Genomic DNA, 27848 nt, shown 5'->3' on the forward strand with positions numbered 1-27848 from the left:
CCGAGGCCATCAACACTATCCCGGGTCGCCAAGATGGGGATCAACGGGATCGGGCCTGGAGGAGGTGATCGCAGCAGATGAGAGGAATTTTCGGAACCATCAGGATCTGCTGGCAGTGTATCGATGCTGCAAGTCCATCACACAGTGATCCACAGTGTCCGTTGACTTGATCTGCTAGTTGATCAAGTTCTAGCTCCACTGTAGGGGGACCCAGCTTGATATTTAGCTTTTGTACTGGGGGAACAAACGGGAGTCTTGGGGAAATACCCACCCTCCACTTTTTTGACGTGTGGAAGGCCAAAGAGTCCAGAACTAGTCCTTCACCAGAATGAGGGGCTGAAAAACTATTGCTGAGTGTCCGTTTGAGAGTGGAAGAAGTCTTCGGATGATCGAATCGTGGGGCTGAGCAGGAAATGCCCATTTCGGTGTGCAAGGTAAACGTAAGTCAGGCAATACATCGTACCGTCCAGAAATGCAAAGATTAGAGATTTCTTTTAATTTTTTTTTTTTTTTTTTTTTTTTTTTTTTTTCCTTTTCGTGTTAGGTTTTTGCGGATTCATTTGTCTCCCCGTCTTAACAAATTACAATTAGCTGACACGGACACCATGTCGACATCAGACTCAATTGGTCAAGGCTCAATCCCAAACCTAGCTTCAAAATACAGTGGTGTACCGACCAGACTTACTCCAGAGGCTGTCGCCGCGAAGGCGAGGCTGTACTCTCAAAAGACGCTTCCCGACAGCGTTGCGAGAAGAAGGACAGCTTTGCCGCCAGGAATTGGGAGAGAGAGTTTTGACCAGGCAATAAAAGAACTCAAGGCTGTTCTGGGAGATGACAGTGTCGAGCTCAATGACAAGCCGCTTGTTGATGGATGGTACATGGAACATCCGTAAGAAGAAGATGCTGTACACCAAGTCCGAGGAATTGCTTCTAACCTGCAATGTGACAGAAATACGCATGATGCGTATCATATTGCGGACCAGGAGGAGCTGATTTGTAGCGCTGTGGTTTATCCCGCCAGCACGCCTGAGGTGCAAACGGTGGTAAGATGGGCCAACAAGCACAAGATCCCCATCTACCCAATATCGATGGGTCGAAATATCGGTTATGGAGGAGCTGCACCTCGGATTCCGGGCTCAATTGTCGTCGATTTGGGCCGACGGATGAATCAAATCTTGAATATCGACGCCGACAATGCTTCATGCATCGTTGAACCGGGAGTTTCGTATTTTGCATTGTACGAAGAGATCCAAAAGAGAGGTTTGCCGTTATGGATCGACTGTCCTGATCTGGGTGGTGGCAGTGTCCTTGGGAATGCCATTGACCGTGGTGTCGGGTAAGGTTGCGTCTGCTTTCCATAAAAAAAAAAAAAAAAGGCCAACCTGCTCACGAATTTTCAGGTACACTCCATACGGTGACCACTTTGCGAATCATTGCGGTATGGAACTGGTGCTTCCGACCGGTGAATTGTTGCGGACCGGCATGGGAGCAATGCCAGGCAAAGACGGAGCTGACAACCCAACCTGGCAGTCTTTCCAGGCGGCCTATGGGCCCTATGTGGATGGTATTTTCAGTCAAAGTAACTATGGAATCGTCACCAAGATGGGATTTTGGCTGATGCCCGAAACCGGCCATCAATCGTACATGATCACCTTCCCGAGGGAAGACGATTTCGAACAAATTGTCGAGATCATTAGGCCGTTGGCACAGAAGAGGATCTTGGGAAATATCCCCCAGCTGAGACATGTGATTCAAGAACTGGCCGTGACTGGGAAACCACGATCTTTCTGGTACGACGGCAACGGCCAGATGCCGCGAGAAGTGATTCGGGAGAAAGCCTCCAAGTTACCCTGTGGAGACGTCTCGTGGGTGTTTTACGGAACTCAATATGGCGATCTAGCTTCTATCCATTCACAGCTGGAACTCATCAAGTCGGCATTCGGCAAGATCAAGGGCAGCCAGTTCATACTTCCCTCCGACGTCCCACCAGATCATTACCTTCATTCCCGAGTCCACGTCTGCAGTGGCGTGCCGGTTCTGCGAGAACTCGATTGGTTGAACTGGGTCCCCAATGCAGCTCACCTGTTCTTCTCCCCCATTTCGCCTACCAAGGGCAAGGACGCCAGCATCATCCACAGCACCATAACCGAGTTACACGCTAAATGGGGCTTCGATGTGTTTCCCACCATGTGTGTCGCCGGCCGAGAGATGCACTACATTGCCAACATCGTCTACGACCGATCCGACGCCGATGCCAAACAGCGAGCAACGGGACTCATGCGCGACATGATTCGAGCAGCTGCGAAAGAAGGCTACGGGGAATATCGGACGCACCTGCTCTTTGCAGACCAGGTGTCCGAGACGTATAGCTGGAACAATGGCGCGTTGAGGAGATTCAACGAGACGATTAAGGATACCTTGGATCCGAATAGTATACTAGCACCAGGGCGAAATGGGATTTGGGGCCAACGGTTCCGGGACAAGGGATGGGAGATTTTAGATGGGGACAAGAGGAATATGCTCGATGATGGAGTGAGCCCGAAGCTCTAGGGCGATGGATAGGAAAATCACTCTGTTCTTGGATATTTCAATAGAATAGTTTGAGATAGAACTATGAAGAGGCATTAGTCGTGTATCGAGAACGGGAAGAACGAATCATTTCCCTCGAATGACGCTAGGCAAAGCAATAAAGATCTCCAATGATCTTCAAGCTCGTCATGAACATCACATCCAGGCCGTCCAATCTTGAGGGTATCAGCACAACGGAGTAATCTGGCCAGTCCTCAACTCCTCGCGCACGATTCCCGACAGTTCTGGCCACCGCTTCCTTATATCTGCCTCTGCGTCGTAGTCGTACAGGACATTGTTCTAGATTGGGTCAGTCAATACTTATGCTTGGTCGCTGCACATTGATTGAGAAGAGGGGTACTCACCTTTATCAGTATGCTATCTTGGTCGATCTCTCCGCCTTCTCCCATTCGGTCTAATGCGCTATGCCATCGATCTCGTAAATCCTCTCCATTCGTCTGGGCTCGTCGAACTCGGGGGAAGCGGATTTTTTCGTATACGCGTGTCTGAACACGCGGAGAGTCAGCGTTGAGTCCGATGGGATAAAAATGGCGTACTCGAAAGCAATGAAGGGACCACCAAAGACAAGAGGGCGAGAATCGATCCGGGTCAGACATACCGCCAATGGAATATCATCCCGTCCGGCCAATAGCAAGCATTGTGCTAATACGGCGGCACTCTCCGTCGCCTGGCTGGCACCTTGGGCGCTCGTCGGCAAATGTGGATGACAGCAATCACCCACCAAGGCGACCTTGTGGTTCTTGCTGACCCATGTAGGGATAGGGTCACGATAACAGATCTTCCAATCTAAACATGCTTCGGTTTTCCTGACGGCGGCTGCTATTCGTGGATCACAATCGGCAACGAGTCGACGAACTTCGTCCATATCGCCCGGTTGAAACCATGACTCTTTGATATCCTCGTTGTCCTTGTGGGTGAGAATCCAGTTGAACTCTTCGCCGTCTCGGAGGGTGTTTTGAACCAAATGTGTGTCTTTGCCAATCCAGATATTGACACATTCCTTTTCAACAAACTCGGCCGTGAGTGGATCGCCCTTGAGATGGGCACCCTTGAAGAAAGCCCTGAAGCAAGCATACCCTGAGGATTTAGGTTTATCGTCAAATCCGAGAACAAGTTCCCGAGCGCGTGATTTGATTCCTGATGAGGGTGAGCATCAAAATGTGTGACGTTGTCAGAAAGCCCCACCGTCAACTGCCACGATGATATCAGCAAAGCATTTTTCACCATTCTTCAACGTTACCGAGGGTTCGATGTCGTTGTATTCGACAACCTGGTGGTTCGTTTAATGGCCTTGCTTAGGATCGTCTCTCACCGGACGGTACTGACCTCACTCCCCATGTGGAGAGGGATTCCCTTTTCTGCAACCGCTTCCAGAAATCCTTTGTGGTAATCTCCTCGATGGCCGATAAAACCCGCCATGTCCATCAATGGTTGCTGAGCTAGCAGTTTACCATCATGCCAACGGCGAATTTGCATAAACTCGGACTTGTTTCCGATATCGACAAGACGGCCGCGCAGGAAAGGTGACCACCGATCGAGCAACTTCAACGCATTCTCACCAAGACCAAGCGAATCCCCGAGTCGTTGGAATTCCCCGACTTTCTCAAACATGACCACTTCGAATCCAGCATGATGCATCGCCAAAGCCGTGGCACATCCTCCTAGGCCTGCCCCAACAATGATCACTGGTATTCCACGTTAGACCATATCTTTGATGGGAAGGTCGTCTGAACCACCCACCTTTCAAGGGAGGCCCGGCTCCCATCGACCCCATGGCGAGGTCTCTTTAATCGGTGGCTTGGGAAAGAAACATATTTATTCGAGGGAATTCGGATTTAAAGGGCGTGAAAGACCCAAGCCTTCGAGGAACACATGATTCTCGACAGCATTATCGAGGGAATAAACCCATCTATCCTGACACCGGAGACCCAAAAACACAATTGGGATCCGCCAGCAAATGGCTGAACCACCGAGCCTAGCAGTGCACACATATGATTGCTCAAGGTCCCACTGCAAAGAAAAGCTTTAACTGGCGATGCCGCTACATGTCGGCTGAACCATGGTTCGTCGTTGTATAGGGCGATGAAGGGGGCTTATGCAGAGGTCTTTTCTCCCCACGAACTGCCCTTCCACTGGAACCCCAGAACTTGTGAACGGGAAGTCCCACTTTTGGGCACCCCGGAATATACCCATCAACGGCGACATTCGGTAAGGGCGTCGTTCTGTCCATTAGGCATTTTAGGCGATAGATCTCTCCACGACTGGGTCTTGCGGGAGGACAAATCGTTTTTGTCTTTCCTATCGCAAAGTCGTCGCTTCGGGTAACAAAATACCCCATGATTCGCGGGGCCGCGCTGAATTTCTGGAGCCCAATAATGCCCTCCACTTGTCTCGTGATACTTCGCGGGGGAGCGTCGCGGGAGAGCGAGTCGGGAGAGCGAGTTTCGAACAACAGCGAGTGGGTCTGGAGCTGTCTAAGCACCAATCGAGCCTAGCTGTGCGAGCGTGGCAAGAGAGTGCGCACTCACACTGCAGATACAATAAGAGACTCATAGAGTGTCAGAGAGGTCCTGAAGGGGTTCGGCAGCGAGGTCAATGATAGACTGTGGAGTCTAGAGAAGGAATGCGTTGTTGTTCTATCTAACAAGAGAGCGAGGAAGGGTGCAAGTTGCGACAATGCCCAAGCCAACTGCCTCCCTTGACATGCCAAGCAAAGTGTCACGTGATTGCCAATAGTCAAGAGGCAGGCCCCGACAGAAGCGACAACGTGGTCAGAAGGAAGAAGGGAGGGCTGTACGGGCGATAGAAAGGCCCTCATAGATAACAGAGACACTCTGATCACGTAACAACGCTCAAATCGAGTGCAAAGGGGCTCGCACAACTAGGCTCGATTGGTGCTTAGACAGCTCCAGACCCACTCGCTGTTGTTCGAAACTCGCTCTCCCGACTCGCTTCGCGGGGTTCGCTCATTCTCTCAGCACCTGCCGAACTGTTTCAACAAACCATCCGGCATGCACGCATAGAGTGAGTTTCCCCTCACACTACCACTTTTAGTATGTTCGACTCAAAACGGAGAAAGGTGATGGATTGGGGAGAACGTATTTCATCCCCTTTTTTGCCGTACCACATCCGATGCGGGGAGTGAATGGGCGCTGGGTGATAGAAAAGGTAACCGTTCCTTGAAACATGCCACGACCGTATTGTATCCGGTAAGGAAGATCTCTGGATTCTTTAGCGCATCCTCCAATTATCTCGTTTATTCTGGTTCACAGCTGCCCAGACAAGCTGAGCAAGTCTAGAAATAATGGCGGTCAAGACGATTGGTTACATTGGCCTCGGCAAGGCTGGAGCATCAATGGCATCCAATCTACCCCGTGCAGGTTTCCATTTGGTCGTCAGAGATACTGATCCTGCCCGTGAGCGTAAATTTGCCGAAGAGAATCAAAACACCACGGTTGCACAAGGAGGAGTCGATGGGTTCAAGGATTGCGATGTAGTCATCACGATGCTTCCGCAAGGTCGGGTGGTGAGGGAAGTTGTGTTGGGCGAAAAGGGGATTGCGAAGGGACTGAAACCCGGTGCGTCACCATTCGACATATATGGCGCCATTCTAACCTTGTCGTAGGTACTATCATTGTCGACACCTCGTCGTCTTCACCATTTGACACCCAGACTCTGGGTAAGGATCTCGAAGCTCTTGGATTCTTTCTTGTCGATTCTCCAGTCACGCAGGCGCATCTTCACGATACTGACACCGGTGACGCCACACTCATGCTGGGTTCTAATTCTCAAGAGGCCGTCGATAAAGTTCTCCCCGTGTTGCAGGCCATGGCGAAATATGTTTTCCACATGGGCAAACTCGGGGCCGGCCACGCCATGAAGACATTGAACAATTACATCAGTGCCGCATCGATTGTGGCCTTGTCCGACGCTCTCGTCACTGGACAAAAGTTTGGCCTGGATCCAATTCAGATGATCGACGTGCTGAATGTCGGTACGGGGCGAAACTTCTCCACCACCGATAGTTATGCCAGTGACGCGCTTCCCAGGAAGTATGCCTCCGGGTTTCAACTGGCGTTGTTGATTAAAGATGTGGGCATCTCCAAGGATCTGTTCGAGAGACTCAATTTCGACACTGACTTGCCGGACCTGATCTTGAGGTACTTCCAGGACTCGATGGCCCTGTTAGAGCCGACGGCGGACCACACTAAGCTCCTGAAGGGATGGGAGAAAAGAGCTGGTCTTGAATTGAAGACGGGGACCCCAGACGGCTCCACGGTGACCGCGTCGAAGCCATGATTGATGAGTGTGCTGTTGTCCAGGCGGTGATGCCTGGGGATAGACAGGCAGCACGGGGTCGAATAACCAACCAATTTGCTGGCGATTTCCGAGCCGTCTCATCAATGCCTCTTTGGATGGAGAAAGTTTTGGTTGTTCAGTCGGATGCGGCGCAATTTGGTTCTTGGGGAGCCAATGGTCGCCCGGCTTGGCGCAGCTGTTGCCTGGCTCGGGTAGGGAGCGGGAGAAGCATTCAACCAGGTACAAAAGAGGCAGTGGAATATTGTAATGTCCTGAGATCCTCTCAGACTGAATAACAGGTCCCATTGTCTCTCAGATTATCAGGCTCCCTCCCCCTTCACCAAAGTCTAATACAATGGCGCTTTCATCTCCCAAACTCATCCCCTGTCTCTTTTTCGAGACCGAAGCAGAAGAAGCAGCCAATTTCTACGTCTCAATCTTCCCCAATTCGTCCATCAAGACTGTCTCCCGTTTCCCCGAGACCTTCACAGCGCAGAAGGATCTCGCGGGGACCGTCATGATGGTTGACTTCACACTGAACGGATACAGCTTCAGTGCTCTTAACACCCGTCCTACGGAGATCAAGTTCACCGAGGCAGTTAGCCTCCAGATCATCTGCGACACTCAGGAGGAGGTTGACCATTACTGGGACAAGCTGTCTGAGGGCGGCGACGAGAGCAAACAGGTCTGCGGCTGGCTGGGGGACAAGTTCGGGGTTTCCTGGCAGGTCGTGCCCAAGATGGTGCCGGAGCTCATGAGTGGTGCCGACGCAGTGAAGAAGGGTAGGGTAATGATGGCATTCATGAAGATGAAGAAGATCATTATCCAGGATGTCTTGGACGCGGTCGAGGGGAAGGCTGAGGGGGGAGATAAGGCTTAGCTCGGTTTCGGTTGCTTCATGGACGATGAAGCGGATGCAGGGGTTTGACGTACTTCAGGGGAAGGATAATTATGAGCTCATACCGATGATTGTCCCTCAGAAGGCGAGATTGACAGATCGTTCCCATAGTCTTTCAAACATGTGTAGTTCTTCCATCTTAGAGTATTCACGCTCAACGACCTCCCCTTCCCTAGCTCCTTATTTTACAGTGTTCCTGGGGCGGGAGGTTGTGAGTTACGCCTCACTACGTCCGTGTCGAGGACGACATAGGTTGGCCTGAGAGACGCTTCTAGAGCCCTTCGTCAGCAACACTACCAGCGTCTGCGGCATCCATCACCCATGGTCGCAGTGGTCAACCAACGATCTGCCAGCCCAAGCCAAAAGGTACCGACCACAATCAGATCCGAACCAGGAACCTCAACTGACCAAAAAGACGGGCGTAGAGTAGCCGCCATGTACTCGTTCACAGCCGGTGTCAAACAAGGGGGAGGATTATCCCAGAACGAGGACTCACCAATCCATCTCCTCTCAAGTAGATTACAGGAGCGATTTATTTGGCGGCAGAAATTCGGTATTTTAAAAATGTATCTCTAAATGGTTGCAACCAAATGTCAAGTCGTGTAGTGAACGCTCAGGACATACCTCGGGGATGAGAGCATGAGAGCGTGAGAGCGACTGAATCTACCAATTTCTATCAACGGCACAATCCAACTCGAACGAAACTTCGGTCCTGATCTCTTCCTCATTGCATTCAGTTTACATCAACTGGTCCACGTTCAATCAAAACATTACTCAAATCGACCACGATTGAGAGGGGGGAAACGATGGCGAAACGGCAGTCCCCGACAAGTCCTTAGAATGTGAAAGCAGCCTTCTAGATGTTCGACTATGATCATAGTCCTTCGACGCAATCAAAGAGAAATTGTTTATAACACCGCGCCACACGATCCTGGAAGAAAATCTCTATGCTCCACTGTTCGTGCTCCAAGGAACGCCGGAAAAGACACTTCCGTTGAGGTAGATTTCATGGGTTGAGATAAATTGGAATAGTACTTGAGGCTTTGCAAGATGATGCATACGCAATGTCGAGGTGAAGGTGCATCTGAGAATTGGAGGTTGTGCCATGGAAGAATTTGAGCGCCAGCTTTGATGATGCTGCTGCTGCAGGAAAGAGCATACTAAATGGGACTTCCGGTGTCGCCGAATGGGGACGGAGAAGGTCACGGGGCTCGCTTTGCATCAATGGGTGGTCCAACCCGAAGAACCTTGGAGATGTCGACAAGGAAGACATCAAGACAATTGACGAGATTCCAAGTATAAGAGAATGGAAAGTGAAAATCATCGTTTGAAGATGAGATGCCAGGAATACCAATGGGGAAGAGGAGGTCCCAGGGAGGAGCAAGATGCTGTTGAATTAATGAAGACGTGTTCATAAGCACGAAGGTATACCTGGAAAGCAATAAGCCACCCCAAAATTACATGACCACACATTTCTGTGCGTTCTCGTATTGTGCGCCCCATCGATTAATGCCTTCTTGAATCTCATTGTACCGTTGTTTTTCTTTGACTTCGGGTTTGAAATTGGCCTTCATGAACTTCATTAACTGTTTATCAAGATTCCCTGGGATCGGTTAGAAAGAATCCCCCTGGCTGGAAGGGAGAAAAAGGATTTGGACGTACGGCTGTCGGCTTCCAACACCACCTCTTCTCGACAGAGAGGGCAACGATCCTGTCCCCGGGTCTGCAATACGATGAGACATCGGATACAGAAGACATGGTTACATCGCAGTCGAACAGGTTTATAGGAAATGCTGAAGCAGATTGGACACAGGTAGTCGTTGAGTTGTGGGATAACGTTCAAGATCTCCTCGGAGATGGTGAAGCAGGTCGCTTGAGCTAGATCCTCTACTATGAACGGTGATTTGACTAGGGAATTGGAAACTGAGGCCTGCGCACGCAATGCCGTTCGCTTGTCGAATTTCTTTATGATCTTGGTCAAAGCGGTTTTGTTGATTTCTTGAAACTTCATCAATCGGAGGAGCTGGGCATTGATTCGAATAAAGCGATCCAATGCGACACTTGCATCCGGGCCTAGTTTGCGCACCTCACTTTCCCGAGAGGCCAGAGATTGCGTAAATTTTTGGAACTGTTTTTGTGCGTGGTCTGCGTCTCGGGCACCGGCGTCGACTTCATGGGAAGATAAAAAGATTTCCGCCTCTGTGTAGAGTTCGAAGATTTTCCTCCATGCCGCAATCTCTTTCTTTGATCTCGTCGACTTGGACGCTTTCAAAGCACGCAATTCGTTGCCTAGCTGAGTGATCTCCATCTGTAGCTGGACCTGTTCAGCGCGACGTATTCGGTCCAGATCGGTAAGCTCTCGTCGAAGAATCTGGAAAAACTCCGAGTCTGAGGAGAGTGGGATTTCGACCGTCTCTAGTTGTTGTTTTCCGTCTTCTAAGGAATGGGAATTCTCGCCGTCAGGCGGAGCGTCTGGGGCAGCATTGGAACTTGCTCCGTTGGTCTCGTCCGGAATGGGACACTGGAGTTGTCCATTTGGTCCTTCGTCCTCGGAGTCGACATTGGCCCGAGAAGATCGAGCGAGGTGTCGTAAGACTCTTCGAGTCTCTGGACTCAGCCAAGCGTCCATAGGTGAGCCATCATGCGGATCAATGGCGATTGTTAATTTGGGGGTGAAGCTAACTTTTCCACTCCCGTCCATCGAGTACTGCATCAACCGATCTGCAATCTTGCCCCCGACCTCCGCAGGTCCTGAGGTGACATGCTGCCAAAGTACATCAAGAGTTTCCTTGTCGAGCCCGAGGCCCGAGAGTTCTCTTTGCACTTGTTTGATACACTTCTTTAGCTTTTTGTAGGAGATGGCAGAGTCGATCCATTCTTGCGGGTACTCGCCTCGCGCGAGAGCCGCCTCGAAATCCTGTCCGAACTTCATGTCTGAGATTTGATAAGGCGGGGAAAATTTTGTAGAGCGGAAGGAAGCTCATTCAAGGTTTTTCACCATGTCATGTGCTTATTTTCCGGACGGATCTGATTTCCGTAGAATCCCATTGCGTGAGTTTGTCGTATGGGAACCCCGGGGGGGGCAAAGCGATATTAATATGCATCCCTCTAACGGCTCCCCACATCTCGGTCTCGCCACGAGCAATATTTTGCCTTTTGATGCAAGGGCTGGCATTGCCACCCCGAAGTCACGAGCAGGTCCCGTTGTGATTGGCTTGTTGCCAGAGTCATTTAGATCACGTGACTTATCGGGAAGTATCGCCTGAAAAGAAAATGCGACACCGGCTGGCCCCAAGCCTCAAATCCCTCTCCACAGACCCACCGCCAGATCCTATCCTTTTTTTCTTTTTTTCTTTTTTTCGTGTCCTGACGGGTTCATGGGGTCATGGAAGCGTTGGAGATGACATGGATCATATTTCCGAGTGATTTTGGTTGACTCTCCACCTCGGCCCTGAAAACTTCGGCTGTCATGGGTCAGCGACAATCCACCAACAACACCGACTCCGAAGAACCTCCTGCTAAATCTGACTATTATGATCTCCTTGGGGTTGAACGCACGGCCACTGACGACGAGATCAAGAAAGCCTACCGCCGAAAGGCTCTTGAGTTACACCCTGATCGAAACTACGGTGATGTCGAGAATGCCACCAGACTGTTCGCCGAAATTCAGTCCGCCTACGAAGTCCTCTCTGATCCTCAAGAAAGAGCCTGGTATGATTCGCACAGAGACATTCTCCTTCGAGGAGATCAAGCCACCGGACCGGACGCAAATGAATTTTCCTATAATATTCGCATGACCACGGCCGAGGAGGTATTGAAATTCATGTTGAAATTCAATGGTCGGTTGGAATACACCGATGCTCCTAACGGCTTCTATGGCGGCCTGAATGATTTCTTCAAACAACTGGCGAAAGAGGAGGATATTGCGCGTCGCTGGGAGAATCAAGAACCCATGGAATACCCCGAGTTCGGTTTTGAGAATGACGATTACGGTGATGTGGTTCGACCGTTTTATGCAGCATGGAATGGTTTTGCTACGAAAAAGAGTTATGCTTGGAAGGACCAATACAGAGTGTCCGATGCCCCCGATCGACGGATCCGGCGTCTCATGGAGAAAGAGAACAAGAAACTGCGCGAAGATGCTATACAAGAATACAATGAAGCGGTTCGCTCCCTCGTTGCCTTTGTTCGAAAACGGGATCCGAGAGTCCAGAATAACCAGAGGTCCGAAGCGGAACGACAAAAGGCTCTTCGAGAAGCCACCGCGGCGCAAGCAGCGCGCTCAAGAGCGGCTCGACAGGCCCAGTTTGAAGAGTGGGATGCTAACGCGATACCGGAGTGGGCCCAATCACGAACCCGGGATGAGCACGAGGGAGGTTTTTCGAGTGAGTCGGAGGCGGAAGAACATGAATACGACTGCGTGGTCTGTGATAAGACTTTCAAAAGCGAAGCACAATTCAAAGCACATGAAAAGAGCAAGAAGCACCAGAAATTGCTGAAGCAATTGACGAGGGAGATGCGTGATGGGGGTGAAGCGCTGAATCTGGAGGCGGGAGCGGCAACACCTGTGCCTGAAACAGCCGATGTCGACGACGAGGAAGTGCGACAAGTGCCTTATCAATCACGACCCGAAAAGGCAGACCCCTTTGATGATGATAACAATACTTCTAATAATGCTCTGACGCCCCCGACACCCAACGGAGAGGCAGGTCCGGAGGATGACGGTCCTGAACCGTCCGACGCTTCTGACGACGATTATGTGTCTCGATTTGATATCGAACAACGGCTTGCCGGAGGACCAGCCGAGAAGGTCTCTGGAAAACTTGACGATCTCTGTCCAGGAGGGACGCCTGCAACATCGGGTCCCGAAGATCCAGAGACCACACAACCCAAGGTGGGCAAAGCCAAGCAAAGACGAGCAAAGAAGGCTGCTCAAAAAGCAGCTGGGCAGTCTGATCGGCCGCCCGCGGACGTTCGGTGTGTCGTATGCAAGGCTGAGTTCCCTTCGAAGACGCGATTATTTAACCATATCAAGGAGCAAAACCATGCAGCTCCAGTGACAGAAGTCAGAGGGACCAAAGGGGGAAAAGGAAAGAGAAGATGATGCTCAGCAATGAATGATCCGTGCTCTCCTTTGCATAGCGACGGGCGTATCGGAGCGCAGAGTTGGACTTCGAAAGACGCCAGCTCAAGCGCTGGAAACAGGCTTACGTTGAGAAATATCCCTCTCTCGACCCAATCGAGTTTCCAATTTGTTCGACGTAATTAAACGAGCGTTTCATGTGTCATGGGGTGGCTCGTCTGATTCGGCGTATTAAGTGCCGAGGCTGTGACATGGGCACGGAGAATCCCTCCGTCTTCACCGTCTTTTATCTCTCCTAAGCGGTAGCGCACTTTATCGTTCGGTGTAAATAAGTCTCGATCTAGTCGACCTAGCCTTTCGTCAGAACGAATTCAGACGTTGACCGTGTACTGGCTGGTTTCGTTCAATATGATCATCTACACGACCATCGTGGCCCCAGATCACTAATATCAGTGTGTCCAAACCGCCGTAATTGATGCCTCAGGCAACCATGGCCGACACTCGCTGTGCTAACCCGGAACTACAACTTGACGTGGACTTGATGATGCTGGAATATACCTTCTACCATGCGACCCAAGCCCAATTTGACTTCCTATTCTCCGGATGTCAGGACGAAGACAAAGCCGCCGAAGCGACCCGCCTTCTCACAATATTCGACTCCTTCATCCGTCTCTTCGCCCAAGATCACCCTTCTTACGAGAAAACACCGGAATTTCATCTCAATGTGAAGATCCTCGAGTTGTTGGTCCTGCTATCCAGTCGATCGACAGGCCTTCAACAGCAGTTTTCGCCAGACATGTCCAAGAAGCTCCACGACGAAACGGTTGAGAATTTAAAGGCTCGTCGGAGATGGCTTATCGCTCACCAAAGGCAGGCGCAAAGACGGGGAAAGCAGCTTGCCGGATCCGACGCTACAGATGTGACGGACGATGTGGAGATCCTCATATACAATTCGTGGACTCGGCACAAATCCGGGAGTTCGGTGTCCTCTCATCCATCGCCATCGGATTTCTTGCCACGCTTCCTCGACCTTTTGACACGGTTTATGGAAATCTCTGCCGAAATTGCTGCTCTGCGAGGTACGCCCGAAGAAAAATGGATGCAGATTGCTTGTGAATTCATGCTTCAAGCCAGTCTCGAGTCGATTAGGATTCGGCTTCGAGATAGTGGTAACGAAGATATGTTTCTACCGCGACTTGACGATTGTTTTGCCTGGGGCTATTTCGATGCCCCAGACGAACTTATCGGTCCAGATGATCAAGCGCATGTGGATGAGGAATTGGCCTTTTTCAACCACCTCTTCCGTGCTCCAACCAATGACGGAGCGGTGGATGAATCCCCACCGAGGGAAAACCCGACATGGACCAAACTGCGCAACGAGTATCTCTCCGAATTTCACATTGCAGATGACGCTTCAGCATCATCACAGACTTGGCGAGTGGATCGTCTGGCCCAAAAATACCCCCCCGAAAGTTTTCAGGACCAACTTGTCCAGTTCCTGAAGAATGCATGGGACCTGGCCATGGTCAACAAGCCCGTTCTCGTTCAAATTGAGGAAGGGCATTTGAAGAGCTTGGGGGTTGAAGGAGCCGAGTTTGACGACTTTATGGTTCGAGTTGGCTTAAGAGAGGATCTGAACGGGTCTTTGAAATTGAAGTTATGAACGGGGTCATGAAGGATATTATGTTGCAAACACAACACTGAAGAATTTACGGCTAATATTGTGTCCAAATTTTCATGCTACGTCTCCAAATCGGCCACTGAATGAATGGATGAATCATGGGGCGCGCCTGCTCGGTTCACGGAACAACTCTTTCGGCCACTGTCTGGTCGGGTAATACAACAGATGGACGATGTCGAGCCTAATCGCGCGCATATGTCTACAAGACGAATTCCCTGGGAGCAGACATCTAGTTCGTCTGGAGCTTTGGGGTTGCCGTGGCAAATCCTACTCCTTCGAGTTCCTCCACACGTTCTCCTCAAACCCATCCATCCAGCTCACGTATTCCTCCCCCCCGGCAACCCACGCTTTAATGCCGCCTTGGAGAATTGCACTCTTCACCACCCATGGCGCCTCATCGCCCGATGTGGGCGCTGACGGTAAATGCTCCTCGATGAAATCTGCCAACCACCCGGCCGCCCGCGTGCCTCGACCTCGTGAGGAGCCGCAGTAGAAAATCACCAAGGGGATCTTGGCGCTAACGCACAGTGCGTGCAGGGTTGAGAGGGATGGGAAAAGGGTTTGCGCGGGGAGGTTCAGAGAGGTGCGGATGGTACCGCCCTGGTTGTATCGAATGAGTATCAGTAACAATACTCTCTGGGCGCAAGGACAAGGAGAGAGTCATTGGTGTTGGGGGGATGGGGAGAGGAAGGAACAGAGAGCTCGAGATGGATTATACAAGGGTCGGAAAACGATGGGTCTGCTGCTTTGGCGCGGTGTGGTGGCATCACCAGGTTGGATAACGTAGAACAAGCCACGCCAGTAAATGGGACCCTCTGATCCAGGTACCATGTCCCTGGACCCAGACACATAGACCCGACTCGTCGACGGTGCCTCTCAATACAACAGACTATAGCACACCGCGGCCCGTTTTCTTCATCCTTTCGATCTCTTCTATTCCAGTCTCGAGACCCCCAGCTCCTGTCCCGACTCTCCATCCCGCAGGGACCAAACCAACTCTCTCAACCCAACGAAGCAGCCAAGTATTAGGGACATAATTTGTACGTACCTCATGATCATTCCTCCTTAGGTCGACGAGGAGGAAATCCGCTCCGCCTCGCTCTCCTGCTTTGAAGCGAGAGAGTAGGTCTTCTCGCGATATGGAGTCGGGATCCGTTGTGCGCGGCGTGGGAAAGGATGCGTGCCATGGTTTCTCCATTGGGTTTTGTTCTGCTTGAGATGGAGGATGAGGATTGGATGCTGATGTTGATGTTGGCTCCATTCCGCCAGCCAGTGAGAATGAAATTCCCTGTCACTAGGGAGAAAGCGAGAAGGAACAGGTTCCGTCTTATATGCTCAAGTCACCTTGTCTTTCCGATCCCAAAGAAAACGTGGACGATGATATTTAGTTGATGGCGCAGCATACGGACGTGGGATGGAGAACTGTTCAGCGTCTGGGGAGTGGCTTTTTCTAGCCAATGAAATTTCAGTGGTGACAGCGACAGCCTACGTAGGTGCTGTGTGATATTAATTACACCCCGCGACGCATTCGGGAAACTTAGGGTCGCCATTCATCTTCTTCTTCCGGCTACACTCATTCACCAATTATAATATTGGACCTCCTTTTTCCCTTTTTCTTCGAGCACCCTGATCCTGACCCCGAGGGACGAAAAGGCTAGGGAAGCCGAATGGAAAGAAACCTTCTCCTCGACTGCAATTGATCATTATCATTACCATTTTTCCAAAAACCATGACTTAGGTTTCTATCATAATTCCATTCTCTGACTCAGTCCCGTTGAATCCTCAATCTTCAGGATACTCGTGTCGTACATTACTCACGAATGTGCCCGTCTCCAAATCAAACCTCTTAAACCACTTGCCAATCTCAATGGGGAACGCATTCAAGATATCTTCCGCCGAAATCTCACTGGGCAGCAACAACACGACGTTCTCCTCCGCCACGTATCTGGTCGACTCGTCTTCGACAAGAACATGGTAAAAGGGCTGATGACGCCCGTTGGGCAAGCGGTCCACTTGGTTCATCATGATCCATTGCTCCTGCATGCGACAGTAGGGGTCCCAGCCGTAGATGACGGCGAGATAGCCCCGGCGACGGTGCCGGAAGACCTGGCCGACGGAGTACTTGACGACGGAGTTGCGGGGGTCGGAGCGGTATTTGGCGGGGCGGGATTCGTGGTCGGATTCTTTGAGCTGTTGGATGAGGTTGCAGTATGCACGGGCGTCGGGGAGGCTGGTGGTCAGTGGGAGGACGCGGGTTTCGTACAGGTGGATGTCGAGATCGAAGAATTCGAGGAAGTGTTGGGTCAGGACGGCGAGGTGTTGCTGGAGTTGGGCGGGGTGAGGATTGGGGAGGGCGGGGAGGAGAACGAGCGAGAAGAGGGCGGCGTAGGTTGCCAAGTTGGGGTTGATGGGATGTAAGGGGGCGCCGGAGTAGTGGGCTGGTGAGGACAGGATGTTGTGTGCGGTGCGGATCGTGAGGTCTTTGGGAGACGCCGCGGAGAGGTAGGAGGTGGTTTGCGCGAGAGTGGCGGCCGGAGTGATGAATTTGAGCTGAGTGTCGAGGACCGAATACGATATCGGTTCGGAGCCGTTGAAGGGATCCATATATAAATGTGTGGGCAGGGATGGTCCTCGGTCTTCGGAGCCAGATGATTCTCGGAGAGGCTTGCCATCCAGGTCAATCCCCGGAGGTGGTTGGACGACGGCATGGACGTGGAAGGGGTAACTGCATGGTGCGGCGCGGAGATTGAATTGACGAGCGACGTAGCAGAAGGTGACCGCTGAGATCAAGGGGACGGAGTTTCTGTTTCCGCTGAACAGAGATACTCCGAGGAACATGTGGTCCAGGCTGTGGTAGTGACGATCTCCTTGGATGCCGATCCATTTATTCTTCAAAAGGTGGTCGGCGATGATGATAGATTTTTCTCGCGGGGATAGTTCGTCAATGTTGGCATGGGCGGCGCGGACAGAAGCCACATAGGAATCCAGCCGAGCGAAGATCTGAAGGATGGTCAGAAAAAAGGAGAAGAGAAACCTGGATGGTCCCACTTACATCGTCCATGTCGCCTTCGGCATGTTCTTCGAGAATGAAGAGGTCAAGGGCCGCCAGAGGTTTTTCAAATGCATATGGATCTTGGCCTCCTTCCCTCAGGGCTATCCATTCTTGGACTGCCAGGAAACGATGGAGACAGCCCAGGGCCGCATGACTCCAATATCTAGGGGAGGGGGGCATTCAGAGTCTGTCGTCGGAACTTGGTGGTTGACACTCACTTCTGCGCCAGATGATTTTGGGACGAAGATGCATTCCAAAACATATCAAGCAGATCGTCTTTAGCATCATAGCCGATTTCCAAGATGGTCTTGATCCAATCCAACCGTCCTAATTCTTCGGCGACAATTTTGCCGATAGCCTTGCGTGTCTTCCCGGCTGATGCGTGTCGAGCGGCAAACAGTTTCTTCCAATCGGTAAAGGAGGCATCTTCAAGTTTGGTGGTAATTTGATGGTGCGTGTCCCACCAGCGAAATCCCTGTTTGCAGTATGTTTTCCACAGAAGTGGCTCATTGGCCACATTGGCAAAGCGTCGGCACGTGGTTTGTAAGGCGAGAGTGGTGGATGGCGGCAAATACGATAATATCGCTTGGATGACTTCGTCGGGGAGGGCGGTTAAATGTGGTTTCATGGCGGTCCACTTCTCATCACTTTGAGCGACGGCGATCGCGTTGACTAGGTTTGATGAGTTTTGGTGTTTGGATGTCCGAGGTCAGAGGTGAGAAAGTGTCGCGTGGATGTCTGACATGAGGATAAAGGAAAAAAATCCGACGGGAGTAAAGGGCGCCGGACTTTGCCTCGGTGGCTCAGCGGTGGCCACAGGAACATAGGAATCCCTCTCTGGCCAATCAGAATATAGAAATGGGGTACCCACCAGGAGTGTGTTGATACCCCATACATCTATGGGGGCATACCCTTAAATCGAGGTTCACGGTGGAAAGTTTCAGGTGTACGCCATTGTATCCACATTATTTACACAACGCCCCACCCATTCTATCCACGGATAGAATGGATGACGGAGTTTACGGGCAATTGAGGTCACCTGGGATTTTTGGCTCGAAAGAACTCCGTGGGGAATGCCATAAGAGTCGGTATCATGTCTTTATTCGATTTATCTCGTTGGAAACAAGGCCGCCAGGAATGCGTTCTCCTTATCTAGCCTAGGGTTCCTTTCAAGTCCCCCTTTTCAGCGTGGAGACGTACCATCTGGGCGATGAAAGGGCCCCAGTCTTCCCTCACTCGTTCCATTTTGATCCGATCTGCCTCCAAGCTTGAGGAGTCTGTCATGACTGTCAAGGACAGCAAAGAAAACTCCAAGGCAGTGGTAGAAGCCGTCTCCCATTGGGCTTGGAGCTCGGGAAGAACCAGTGCGACCCAGTTATCTTCGGGAGAAAGAGCCCCTAGCTTCCGGGGAAGTCTCTCCATTCCGTCCATTCGCCATATGAATCCACCCGCAGGCACGTATGCGACAAAATGGAATCCATTGTCACCGTCACCACATTCTTCTTCCTCCTCCTCTTTGAGCTTCTTCCGAGGACGTTTGGCCATGGCTGCCTTCTTTTTCTTCTCGGCGGCAGCGACATCTTGTTTGAGACGAAGATCGACGTTCATTTTGTCGAATGGCGCTGCGAATGAGTTGTGAACATCTCTGACATGATCGAAGCGATCCAAAGCAATTCCTCGCTCTTTGGGAGTCATGTTCATTGTCTTGGCGCGAAAGTGGTTCAAAGCCTGGCCGAGATCGAGGTTGGCATGATTGTTGATAATATTCATGAGTGCCACACTGGCACAGGAGAAACTGGAGGTCTAGAAGTTTGAGCCGCAGCCGCACAAGGGGGTGTGGGGGGTCTAATACCTGGTTTGCGAACCAAACATCTCCAGGAGTTTCTATGAGAGTATTTTCTGTCTCTGCGGGCATCCATCGAGAAAGGAAGATCAATCCGAACACGTTCTCTCTACGGAGATGTGAGTGGAATCCACGTCCAAGAAGGCCCAACACATACGGTGGAGTGTCAAAGACGCTGTCAAGGGGTACGACTTCGTTTACTTGAATGTTGGGAACTCCCCATTCTCGCAAGAGCGTGGTAAATATGACCTGGACGGTTAGTTAGGCACCAGGATTCCAAGCACAGGGAGGGGGAGGTACCGGGTCGTTCTCTAGCTCAGCCCATCCACTCCAAGAGCGGCTCTGGTTGTTGGGAGCGGAAATGTCGTCCGTGGTCATCGAGGCTGTATCTGCGGTAGATGAACCTGCCGTCGAACTTGTCTGAGCAGTCATGCCGGCAGATGCGAGGTCATTGGCAGGATTGGTCGGAGGAGCCTCTTTGCTCCAAGACATGATGGATGTGTTGGGATGACGACAGACGACTCGCAGACGGTCGGACAATTTTGTTGGTCGGCTCGTGGCAAAGGTGCCTCCAGGAACGACGGAGGAATGGGTATCTCTCTCTGAAATGAAAATGTCGACCCGATAGACGGTCCTCACTCATTGAGGAAAAGAGAACCACCAGCCGTGTCTTTTCAGAGACCTGTTGGAGACAACGAAAGGCGGCTCCATCTGGACGAAGCGGCCCGTTCTAGTTGCTAGACTCACACCGCCTTGGAGAAGGTGTAGAGATACAACTGTTCATTACCGTGTCAGAGCCAGGACACGCCAATGTCTCTGCCAGCGACAAATAAGGGATTCATAGTGGGCGAGGCTGTGTGGGCCGGCAGGACGTCATCTCCGCCAAGCCCCTTGTTGGAGACTCGACCACGCTTTTGATTTTTTTTTTTTTTGGTGACGCGTTGAGCACCGGCAAAACGCGACCACTTCAACCATTCACGCCGGAGGCAAGCCTCTCTATTGAATGACCGAAACCCTTTGCATTCCCTGCTGTTTCACCGAGTCTTCCAAAATTGTTGTCCTCCACGGTCTTCACTTATTTCCTACCCAACACCGACCTAGAAATTCAGCGCCCCCTCACCGACCGCAAGATCATCACCAGAAACAAAATTACAAAAGGAGACAGGGAAGGTTCTACAGCCGCATGGTGCCATGAATGAAACCCCGCGACTGCGGTCGGCCTTCCCTTCCACCCCCCAAGCCGAACATCGATTCCGAAATACCCATGACAGCAATGGTCGACCCATTTTGGGCTCGCCTCGCACTTCCTTCTCACAAAGACCCTCTCCAATAACGCGACCGGCCAAAGTACCGGCGGATGCGACGTCCAATGGCGCTCCCGTCATACCAACCGAAATTGTCGATGCGCCTTCACAGAGACTTTATATCCTGACATTTTATGTGGGGTTGACGGCGTGGAGGCTGTACAATTCATACAATGTTGAAAATGATCTCGACTCAACATGGCTGTTCCTTAAGTGGGTTGGAATTGATGCCGCATTTTTCGTGGCTTTACCAGCCTTCAGAATACCCTGGCTTGAATGGTCTTTCGCCACAACATTAACATTATGGCTTCTCCATGCGGTTGCGAATGTCTTCTTGATGTACAGGATTCCTATCCCGGTGATGTCGTGGTTGGGAGCTCTCGTCAAAGTGGCATACGATCGAGAACTTTCCATCTCCGAACATCGCGTCAAACCAGCCGATATCCTTCACAACAGCTCCATCATCCTGGGAAAACAGATCATTCACATTCTACCAGAGGGATCAGCCATTCTCAATCCCGAGAAAAAGGCGTTTTGTCTCGGTCCATCAATCTCTGCCGTCGAACTACCGATCCAAATCAATCAAACCACGCCCATCTCGGTTGAACTCCGGAGATTCGACCTTGATACGGATGAGGTCGAAACCATCGTCATTGGCAGCAAGCAAGCCAAACAACTGAAGAAACGTGCCGAGAGTGGCTTTCCAAAGCCCGACACAAACATGCCTCGGACTCTGCTGTATCCCGTATCGAAGAAAGGGCTCTATCAATTGCATCGTGTTGTGGACACGACCAAACTGGAAGTCAGAAAGCGAAGTTTTGACGTTGCCGTGGTACAATGTCCCAGGGCATCGGTCGCCGCGGAGTCGGTGGACCGATGTACGGGAGAGCTGAGTCATGTATCATTACAAGTCTCCGGCGTTCCTCCTTTCCAAGTCAAATACAGCAAAACGGTCAATCAAAAGCAATTCAGCTCGATCGTTCAAAACGTTCAGCCACGCGGGGATTCTGGCTACGTGACTGCCGATGACGCTGATGGCGTTGTTCTCGATCCCCCCCACCCCCCCCGGGGCTGGACCAAATCGACGACCGAGTCTTTTCAGATCAACGAATCACTTCATCAGAATGGAAGTCACTCGTACGCGGTCGAAGAAGTGGAAGATGGCCTCGGCAACAAAGTCGTCTACGACGCTACCAACCCCAAGGATGTTCATGCTCCCCGAGTCCAGAGTCTCACCGTTCACAATCGGCCCCAACTTAGTCTGGTCGGATGCAACTCCGATCGCCTGATTCCTGTGCCCAAGGGTATCTCTATCAATCTCCCTGTTCGTGTTCGTCCGGTGGATCGGTTGCATCCCTCCGACTGGCCGTTGAAGTTGAAATATAGTTTCGTCCCGGAGACGGAACAAGAGATTCCTCCGTTGGAAGAATATACCCATGAGATGACGAACGATCGGTCGGGACCTCGAATCAGCAAAGCCGGAAAGTACACCGTCGACTCAATCGACAGCCAGTATTGTCACGGAGAAATTGTTGAGCCATCATCCTGCCTATTATACAATCCTCCCGAGCCCAGTCTGACCATGGAATCCGAAGATATCTTTGACAAATGTGCCGGAAACCCCATTGGCATGTACGTCAATCTCGACTTTACGGGGACTCCACCGTTCAAGGTGAGATATACGGTCACCCATCAGGGCACCGCCGATCCCAAGGTACGAGAATTTTCGGGCATGCGTGGCCAGATCGAGTTGCGAGAGAGATCAGCTGGCTCTTACATCTACACCATTCTTGAGATCGAAGATGATGTTTATGGCCCCATCTCCCTGTATGACAAGAACTTGATTTTGAAACAAGATATCAAACCGCCTGCGTCGGCCGTCTTTCACGGTGAGAACCGTGTCATCAAAGCATGCCTGGGGCAACCGGTTTCTGTGCCAGTGAGACTTCTCGGCCAAGGACCGTGGGATTTGGAATATGAACTGGTGCATGGTGGCAAGAGAAAGAAGCATAGTGTCCACTCGGAAGAAGAACGTCATACGATTGAGCTTCCCGCAATGTCTGAAGGAGGAACGTACTCGGTCATCTTGACCGGAGTGCAAGACAAATCCCGCTGTCGTACCACATTGAAAGAGCAACGGCAGATTGAAGTGAGACCCGAACAGCCACGGGCGGCATTCGGCGACATTGAGGGGAAACGATCGATTCTGGCATTAGACGGAAAGTCTGTCAAATTGCCCTTGCGACTGAAGGGGTCAGCACCGTGGGCGGTCCGACTACGAAATCGAGACCACGCTTCAGACTCCAGTGAACAAATATTCAAAGATGCCAACGCGGTGTTTTCAGTCGATCAACCGGGGACTTACGAAATTGTTTCGGTGCACGATAGCTGCCCCGGTGTGGTGGACCCCAAGGCCAGTAAATTCCAAGTGAGCTGGATACCACGACCGGCCTTGTCTGTTAAAGATTCATCGGTCGAGGACGACCGTGGCAATGGCCTCCGGAAACCTGCAGTTTGTCAGGGTGACGAATCAGTTCTGGCATTGAGTCTCAGCGGCAGTCCACCTTTCCATTTGAAGTATCAGCAAAAGTGTGAACCGGTGAAAGGTCCGGCTGCGATCATCAACAAGCCTAGCAGCTTTGCGGGAAGCAACGCCTTGATCAATCTTGACACCAGCAAGGCTGGAGAGTACACCTATGTCTTTTCCGAACTGGGTGACGACCGCTATTCTCACGACCAAAAGCGGTTCACCCCCACCGTTGTCAAGCAACAAGTATATGCTCCGCCCTCAGCGAAGTTCACTCAGGCAGGGAAGACCTACGGCCACTGCAAGGACGATCCAAGCTTTACGTCGAGCGTTCAGGCGGAGACCGAAAACATCCCCATTACTTTTACGGGAACACCGCCATTCAGCATTGAGATCGCCATTACTCATCATGGCGTCCCAACTCGTCCTGAGATCATCCGCCAAAAGGACATCTACACGAATACATATGCCTGGCCTCTCTCTAGAGCCACTCTCGACCTAGGCACTCACGGCGTCTCGATCCGCTCCGTCAAAGACGGTCGAGGCTGCGAAACCATTCTTGAATCTGACCCGTCCTCCGTCCGCATCTATGTGTACTCCCCCCCCACCATCATCCCCCTCGAATCTCAAGAACACTATTGCGTCGGCGAGCACGTCTCGTTTACACTCAGCGGCCAAGCCCCCTTCGACGTCTTCTACAACTTCCAAAACCGCGAACGCAAAGCTCGTGTTTCGAGTACCGAATTCAAACGCCTTGCCGAGTCTCCTGGCGACTTTGTCATCACCGGTGTCAGTGATAGGGCTATGGGCAATAACAAATGTCGCGCCAGAAAGGAGATCAAAAAGACCATCCATCCATATCCCACGGTGGAAATTGGGCGCGGTAAGACTGTGATCAGTGACATCCACGAGGGAGGCGAAGTTGATATACTTTTCACTTTCACCGGGACGCCACCCTTTGAATTCACGTAAGTTTCCCTGCCTCGTCTGTACCTTCACCTGTATTCTGCGCTCTGATCTCTTCATTACCATGTGGGGTGGTCATAGCCGGAAGTGGAAGTGGAAAACTAACGATGATCCTCGTGTATAGGTACACTCGATCCGAAAATGTCAAGAAAGGCCGCAAACCGCCCAAGATCCTCGAGACACGCCACGACACGTCGAATGAGTTCAGCAAAATGATTCGCGCCAGTGACGAGGGCATCTACGAAGTCGTCTCCATCAAGGATCGTTTCTGCTCGTACACCAAACCTAGCCACAAGAACGGTGGCGGGGTGGGTGGACAGAAACGCTTAACATACTGAGTTGTGGTTGTCTCCCGGTACGGACGCACTCGAGCCAACGTGATTCGACCCAATGGAATTTCAATTGTTTCTGGACGGATTCAGCATGAGTTTCATATTTCAAATAAACTTTTGTCGTGTGTTTGGCTTAGCGCATGTGTATATAATTCATAAGGTATTCAAGCAAGGAGTTGAATCTCTCGTGGAAGAATCAGCGGGAAACAACATAGGGACCACTGGTCCAGGGAAAATTTCAAAAACAAGAGTATCAAGTCTGCCAGAATGAAGAATATTTGCGTGCGGCGTCAGAATAACGCGTCCTCCTCGGACCCCTAGCAATCGCATATGGATGATCTCGGCGATGGGAAGGACATTGTTTCAGATTCATGTGGGCAAGATATGGGGATGTATACTACATCGTTGCGGAAGGAAAGGATCAGAGGAAAGGTGTGTTTTCATTTTCAGATCTAGATACCCAAGTCAGAGAGTATCCATCTGGTCTTTTCTTCACTTGTCTAGCCCTCAACCACCGATTCGATCTGTCTTCTTTGATTGTGTATGCGTCAGGTTCGGCATATCTTTTTCTTGTTCAGTTCTCGGACATGCCAATTGACTACAGTCCTGTTTGCATCAACCCTTGGGGTTTGTTGACCATAGCAGAACTCCGCTATCACACTATGTGTCTGGTTTCTGGACATTGGCTTTCCTCCTATTCTTTTTTTGTGATTTTTCTACATTTTGATTTGGAGACGCTTCTGCTAGCATCCATTTCGAAGATCGCTTCCGCTTCATGAGAGAGAGATTGCGGAATGGAATGAATGACAGATGTTTGACATTGTTCGAGGGATTTGGCGTCGGGCCCCAGATAAAACGTAGCCTCTGGGTGACGTCGTGCTTGCCGAAGGATAAGATGCGTCGTGTGTCAACGACGAGGAGGAGATGCGAAGGGGAATGTTGATGATTATAAATAAGGTATCGCATTTCGGTGTGAGCGTGGTAATTTGGGCCAGAAGGAGTTCCAGTAGTCGACGGGATCCACCAAGAGTTGTGGGTAAAACTGGATGACTATCGTTTGTGAGTGTAGACCGAATTCATCATATCTTGATGTGATGGGGGTTTTCGTTGTGGGAGTCGGGACCCGTCTAGAAAGACAATAGGTCTGTTGAAAGAAAGCAAATACCCACGCAACGCCATACAGACCCTCCAAACCTGCGGAGGTCTGCTCGATCTTGGAATCTTGCGCCGCCTTGTCTGCCATGCTCGTCAGAACATGACTCTTTTTAAGACATACAGAGCAATAAGCCGTAAATGCCGACCAACTTGGTTCGGCGATGTCCATCATCTGTCCGTCCGTCCGTCCAGACAGCTCCCAACCCAAAGAAAATAGAAACTGTACGACACTGTTGTACAGATCCGACAATAAGCAAATCAGATTAGCCATGATCGAACTCCGAGCTTGCACATGTCGCGTGTCATAGACCTTCGTGAGCATTGCAGGAAAAAAAAAGCCCACAACAAAAGAGAAATAAGAAAAACAATTGCTAGATCAAAACCCATCTCTCAAGAAACTACTGAGCGGTTTGACTGACTGGTGCTGCTGCCTGATGGGGATGGCCACCACGTCCTCGAGCGCCTTGACCGCGGCCACGACCGCGATATCCACCACGGCCTGAATTGTATTGTTGTCCATATCCATTGGATTGATTCTGTGGTCTCCGGCCTTGGTATTGCCCATTGGCGGTCGCCGCATTCGCATTGGCAGCAGCGTTCGCAGGGTTGGGTTTGGCAACCTGGGCTGGAGGAGGCATTGATCGAGGAATGTTTTCCGGGCTGTCGTACACATAGAGACTCTTATCAATGGATGGTGGAATGGGTTGAATCTCGGTCCCCAGCTCTTGCTCAATCTTGTACAGATTGAAACGGTCATCCCAGCCGATCAAATTGATGGCCAGGCCAAGATGGCCAAATCGACCAGAACGACCAATGCGATGAAGATATGTTTCGGCATTCTTGGGGAAATCAAAATTGATGACCACGTTGACAGCCTGAATATCGATACCACGAGTAAGAAGATCCGAACACACCAGATTTCGGCAGACGCCCGCACGGAAGTCGTGGAAGACCTTGTTGCGATTCTGCTGGAGCATCTTGGCGTGAGAATAGAAACAGGAGTACCCAAGCTCGGTGATTTTCTTCGCCAGCAGCTCAACGCGGTTGGTCGAATTGCAGAAGATGATAGACTGATTGATTTGTAGTTTGGAAAAGAGGGTGTTCAAGCAATGAACCTTCTGTTTCTCTTCGACAAATGCGTAATACTGTGTGATACCACGGAGGGTCAGCTCGTCCATGAGGTTGATTTCGTAAGGATTGCGCATATGCTTGTCTTTGAACGATTTGACAATCATAGGGAAGGTCGCGCTGAAAAGCATGACTTGTCGATCCTTGGGATGGAACGACAGAAGTTGTTCGATAACATCAGTAAATTCCGGAGACAAAAGCTTGTCTGCTTCGTCCATGACAAATATGGGGCACTCGGACAAGTCGGCCACCCCTTTGCCCGCCAGGTCGGCAATTCTTCCTGGTGTGCCAACAATGATGTGTACTGTCTCTCCTAACCTGATGATGTCGTCTTTGAGGCCGGTGCCGCCGGTGGTGACCATGACGTTGATGCCTAAGTGTTTGCCTAGTGTCTTGCAGACTTGTGATGTTTGCAATGCCAGTTCCCGAGTGGGGACCAGGATGAGGGCTTGGGTCTTTGGATTCTTGGGGTTGATTCGTTCGAGGGTGGGAATAACAAACGCTGCGGTCTTGCCGGTTCCATTCTTCGCTCGTGCCAGGATGTCTCGGCCGGTGAGGGCAACAGGAATCGTCTCTTCCTGGATGGGCGAGGGTTTCTCGAAACCGGCTTCAAAAATGCCCATCATGAGTTCACGCTTGATGTAAAAATCTTCAAATTCGAGGCCTTTGGTGGCAAGGACGTCTTCTGTTTGTTGTCGGGTATCTTTGGTGGGGATTTTGAGGGCCTGTTTCCAATTTGAGTCATCTGCGCCATCGTTTAAGGAAGCTTTATTCAACTGCGCTGCTAATGCGTCGGTCATTTTGGAGCACTTTGGATGTTGGTTGCTGGCGGGTATCGGTGCAGGAAGGAGGAAGCGCAGGAAGAGGGACGTTATTGTTGGGCAGAAGGTTTTGAGGTGCCCGAAAGAGCCTTAAGTCGAGATATGGGGGTCGATGCCGAGTTCTGAGTGAAAAGGAGCAAAAAGATCCTAGGGAACCTGGAGGGTATCGA

General features: G+C 51.1%; 12 protein-coding genes across 12 annotated transcripts; 6 read left to right on the top strand and 6 right to left on the bottom strand.

Moving 5' to 3' along the window:
- Positions 1-605: 605 nt before the first annotated feature.
- Z518_10193 (uncharacterized protein) lies at positions 606-2550 on the top strand (the record flags this gene model as incomplete). The annotated part of the gene is made up of 3 exons (XM_013412809.1): positions 606-889; positions 950-1336; positions 1401-2550. The coding sequence occupies 3 exons, from the start codon at positions 606-608 to the stop codon at positions 2548-2550; spliced, it is 1821 nt and encodes a 606-aa protein (XP_013268263.1).
- Positions 2551-2754: 204 nt separating this feature from the next.
- Positions 2755-4363, bottom strand: Z518_10194 (uncharacterized protein; the record flags this gene model as incomplete). Its single annotated transcript, XM_013412810.1, has 6 exons — positions 2755-2868; positions 2934-3074; positions 3188-3726; positions 3775-3859; positions 3916-4274; positions 4330-4363. The coding sequence occupies 6 exons, from the start codon at positions 4361-4363 to the stop codon at positions 2755-2757; spliced, it is 1272 nt and encodes a 423-aa protein (XP_013268264.1).
- Positions 4364-5893: 1530 nt separating this feature from the next.
- On the top strand, positions 5894-6888 carry Z518_10195 (uncharacterized protein; the record flags this gene model as incomplete). Its single annotated transcript, XM_013412811.1, has 2 exons — positions 5894-6167; positions 6215-6888. The coding sequence occupies 2 exons, from the start codon at positions 5894-5896 to the stop codon at positions 6886-6888; spliced, it is 948 nt and encodes a 315-aa protein (XP_013268265.1).
- Positions 6889-7243: 355 nt separating this feature from the next.
- Z518_10196 (uncharacterized protein) lies at positions 7244-7768 on the top strand (the record flags this gene model as incomplete). The annotated part of the gene is made up of 1 exon (XM_013412812.1): positions 7244-7768. One exon carries the CDS (start codon positions 7244-7246, stop codon positions 7766-7768), a length of 525 nt encoding a protein of 174 aa, XP_013268266.1.
- Positions 7769-9243: 1475 nt separating this feature from the next.
- On the bottom strand, positions 9244-10718 carry Z518_10197 (uncharacterized protein; the record flags this gene model as incomplete). Its single annotated transcript, XM_013412813.1, has 2 exons — positions 9244-9389; positions 9449-10718. 2 exons carry the CDS (start codon positions 10716-10718, stop codon positions 9244-9246), a joined length of 1416 nt encoding a protein of 471 aa, XP_013268267.1.
- Positions 10719-11255: 537 nt separating this feature from the next.
- Z518_10198 (uncharacterized protein) lies at positions 11256-12890 on the top strand (the record flags this gene model as incomplete). Its single annotated transcript, XM_013412814.1, has 1 exon — positions 11256-12890. One exon carries the CDS (start codon positions 11256-11258, stop codon positions 12888-12890), a length of 1635 nt encoding a protein of 544 aa, XP_013268268.1.
- A 469-nt stretch (positions 12891-13359) lies between these two features.
- Positions 13360-14532, top strand: Z518_10199 (uncharacterized protein; the record flags this gene model as incomplete). Its single annotated transcript, XM_013412815.1, has 1 exon — positions 13360-14532. The coding sequence occupies one exon, from the start codon at positions 13360-13362 to the stop codon at positions 14530-14532; it is 1173 nt and encodes a 390-aa protein (XP_013268269.1).
- Positions 14533-14817: 285 nt separating this feature from the next.
- Positions 14818-15748, bottom strand: Z518_10200 (uncharacterized protein; the record flags this gene model as incomplete). Its single annotated transcript, XM_013412816.1, has 2 exons — positions 14818-15150; positions 15599-15748. 2 exons carry the CDS (start codon positions 15746-15748, stop codon positions 14818-14820), a joined length of 483 nt encoding a protein of 160 aa, XP_013268270.1.
- Positions 15749-16332: 584 nt separating this feature from the next.
- On the bottom strand, positions 16333-18230 carry Z518_10201 (uncharacterized protein; the record flags this gene model as incomplete). Its single annotated transcript, XM_013412817.1, has 3 exons — positions 16333-17550; positions 17603-17765; positions 17821-18230. The coding sequence occupies 3 exons, from the start codon at positions 18228-18230 to the stop codon at positions 16333-16335; spliced, it is 1791 nt and encodes a 596-aa protein (XP_013268271.1).
- Positions 18231-18754: 524 nt separating this feature from the next.
- On the bottom strand, positions 18755-19937 carry Z518_10202 (uncharacterized protein; the record flags this gene model as incomplete). The annotated part of the gene is made up of 3 exons (XM_013412818.1): positions 18755-19405; positions 19455-19694; positions 19746-19937. 3 exons carry the CDS (start codon positions 19935-19937, stop codon positions 18755-18757), a joined length of 1083 nt encoding a protein of 360 aa, XP_013268272.1.
- Positions 19938-20636: 699 nt separating this feature from the next.
- Z518_10203 (uncharacterized protein) lies at positions 20637-24580 on the top strand (the record flags this gene model as incomplete). The annotated part of the gene is made up of 2 exons (XM_013412819.1): positions 20637-24244; positions 24367-24580. The coding sequence occupies 2 exons, from the start codon at positions 20637-20639 to the stop codon at positions 24578-24580; spliced, it is 3822 nt and encodes a 1273-aa protein (XP_013268273.1).
- Positions 24581-26127: 1547 nt separating this feature from the next.
- Z518_10204 (ATP-dependent RNA helicase dhh1) lies at positions 26128-27657 on the bottom strand (the record flags this gene model as incomplete). The annotated part of the gene is made up of 1 exon (XM_013412820.1): positions 26128-27657. One exon carries the CDS (start codon positions 27655-27657, stop codon positions 26128-26130), a length of 1530 nt encoding a protein of 509 aa, XP_013268274.1.
- Positions 27658-27848: the final 191 nt, after the last annotated feature.

Source organism: Rhinocladiella mackenziei (assembly GCF_000835555.1).
Source record: "Rhinocladiella mackenziei CBS 650.93 unplaced genomic scaffold supercont1.8, whole genome shotgun sequence".
In the NCBI taxonomy this organism is placed as follows: Eukaryota; Fungi; Ascomycota; class Eurotiomycetes; order Chaetothyriales; family Herpotrichiellaceae; genus Rhinocladiella; species Rhinocladiella mackenziei.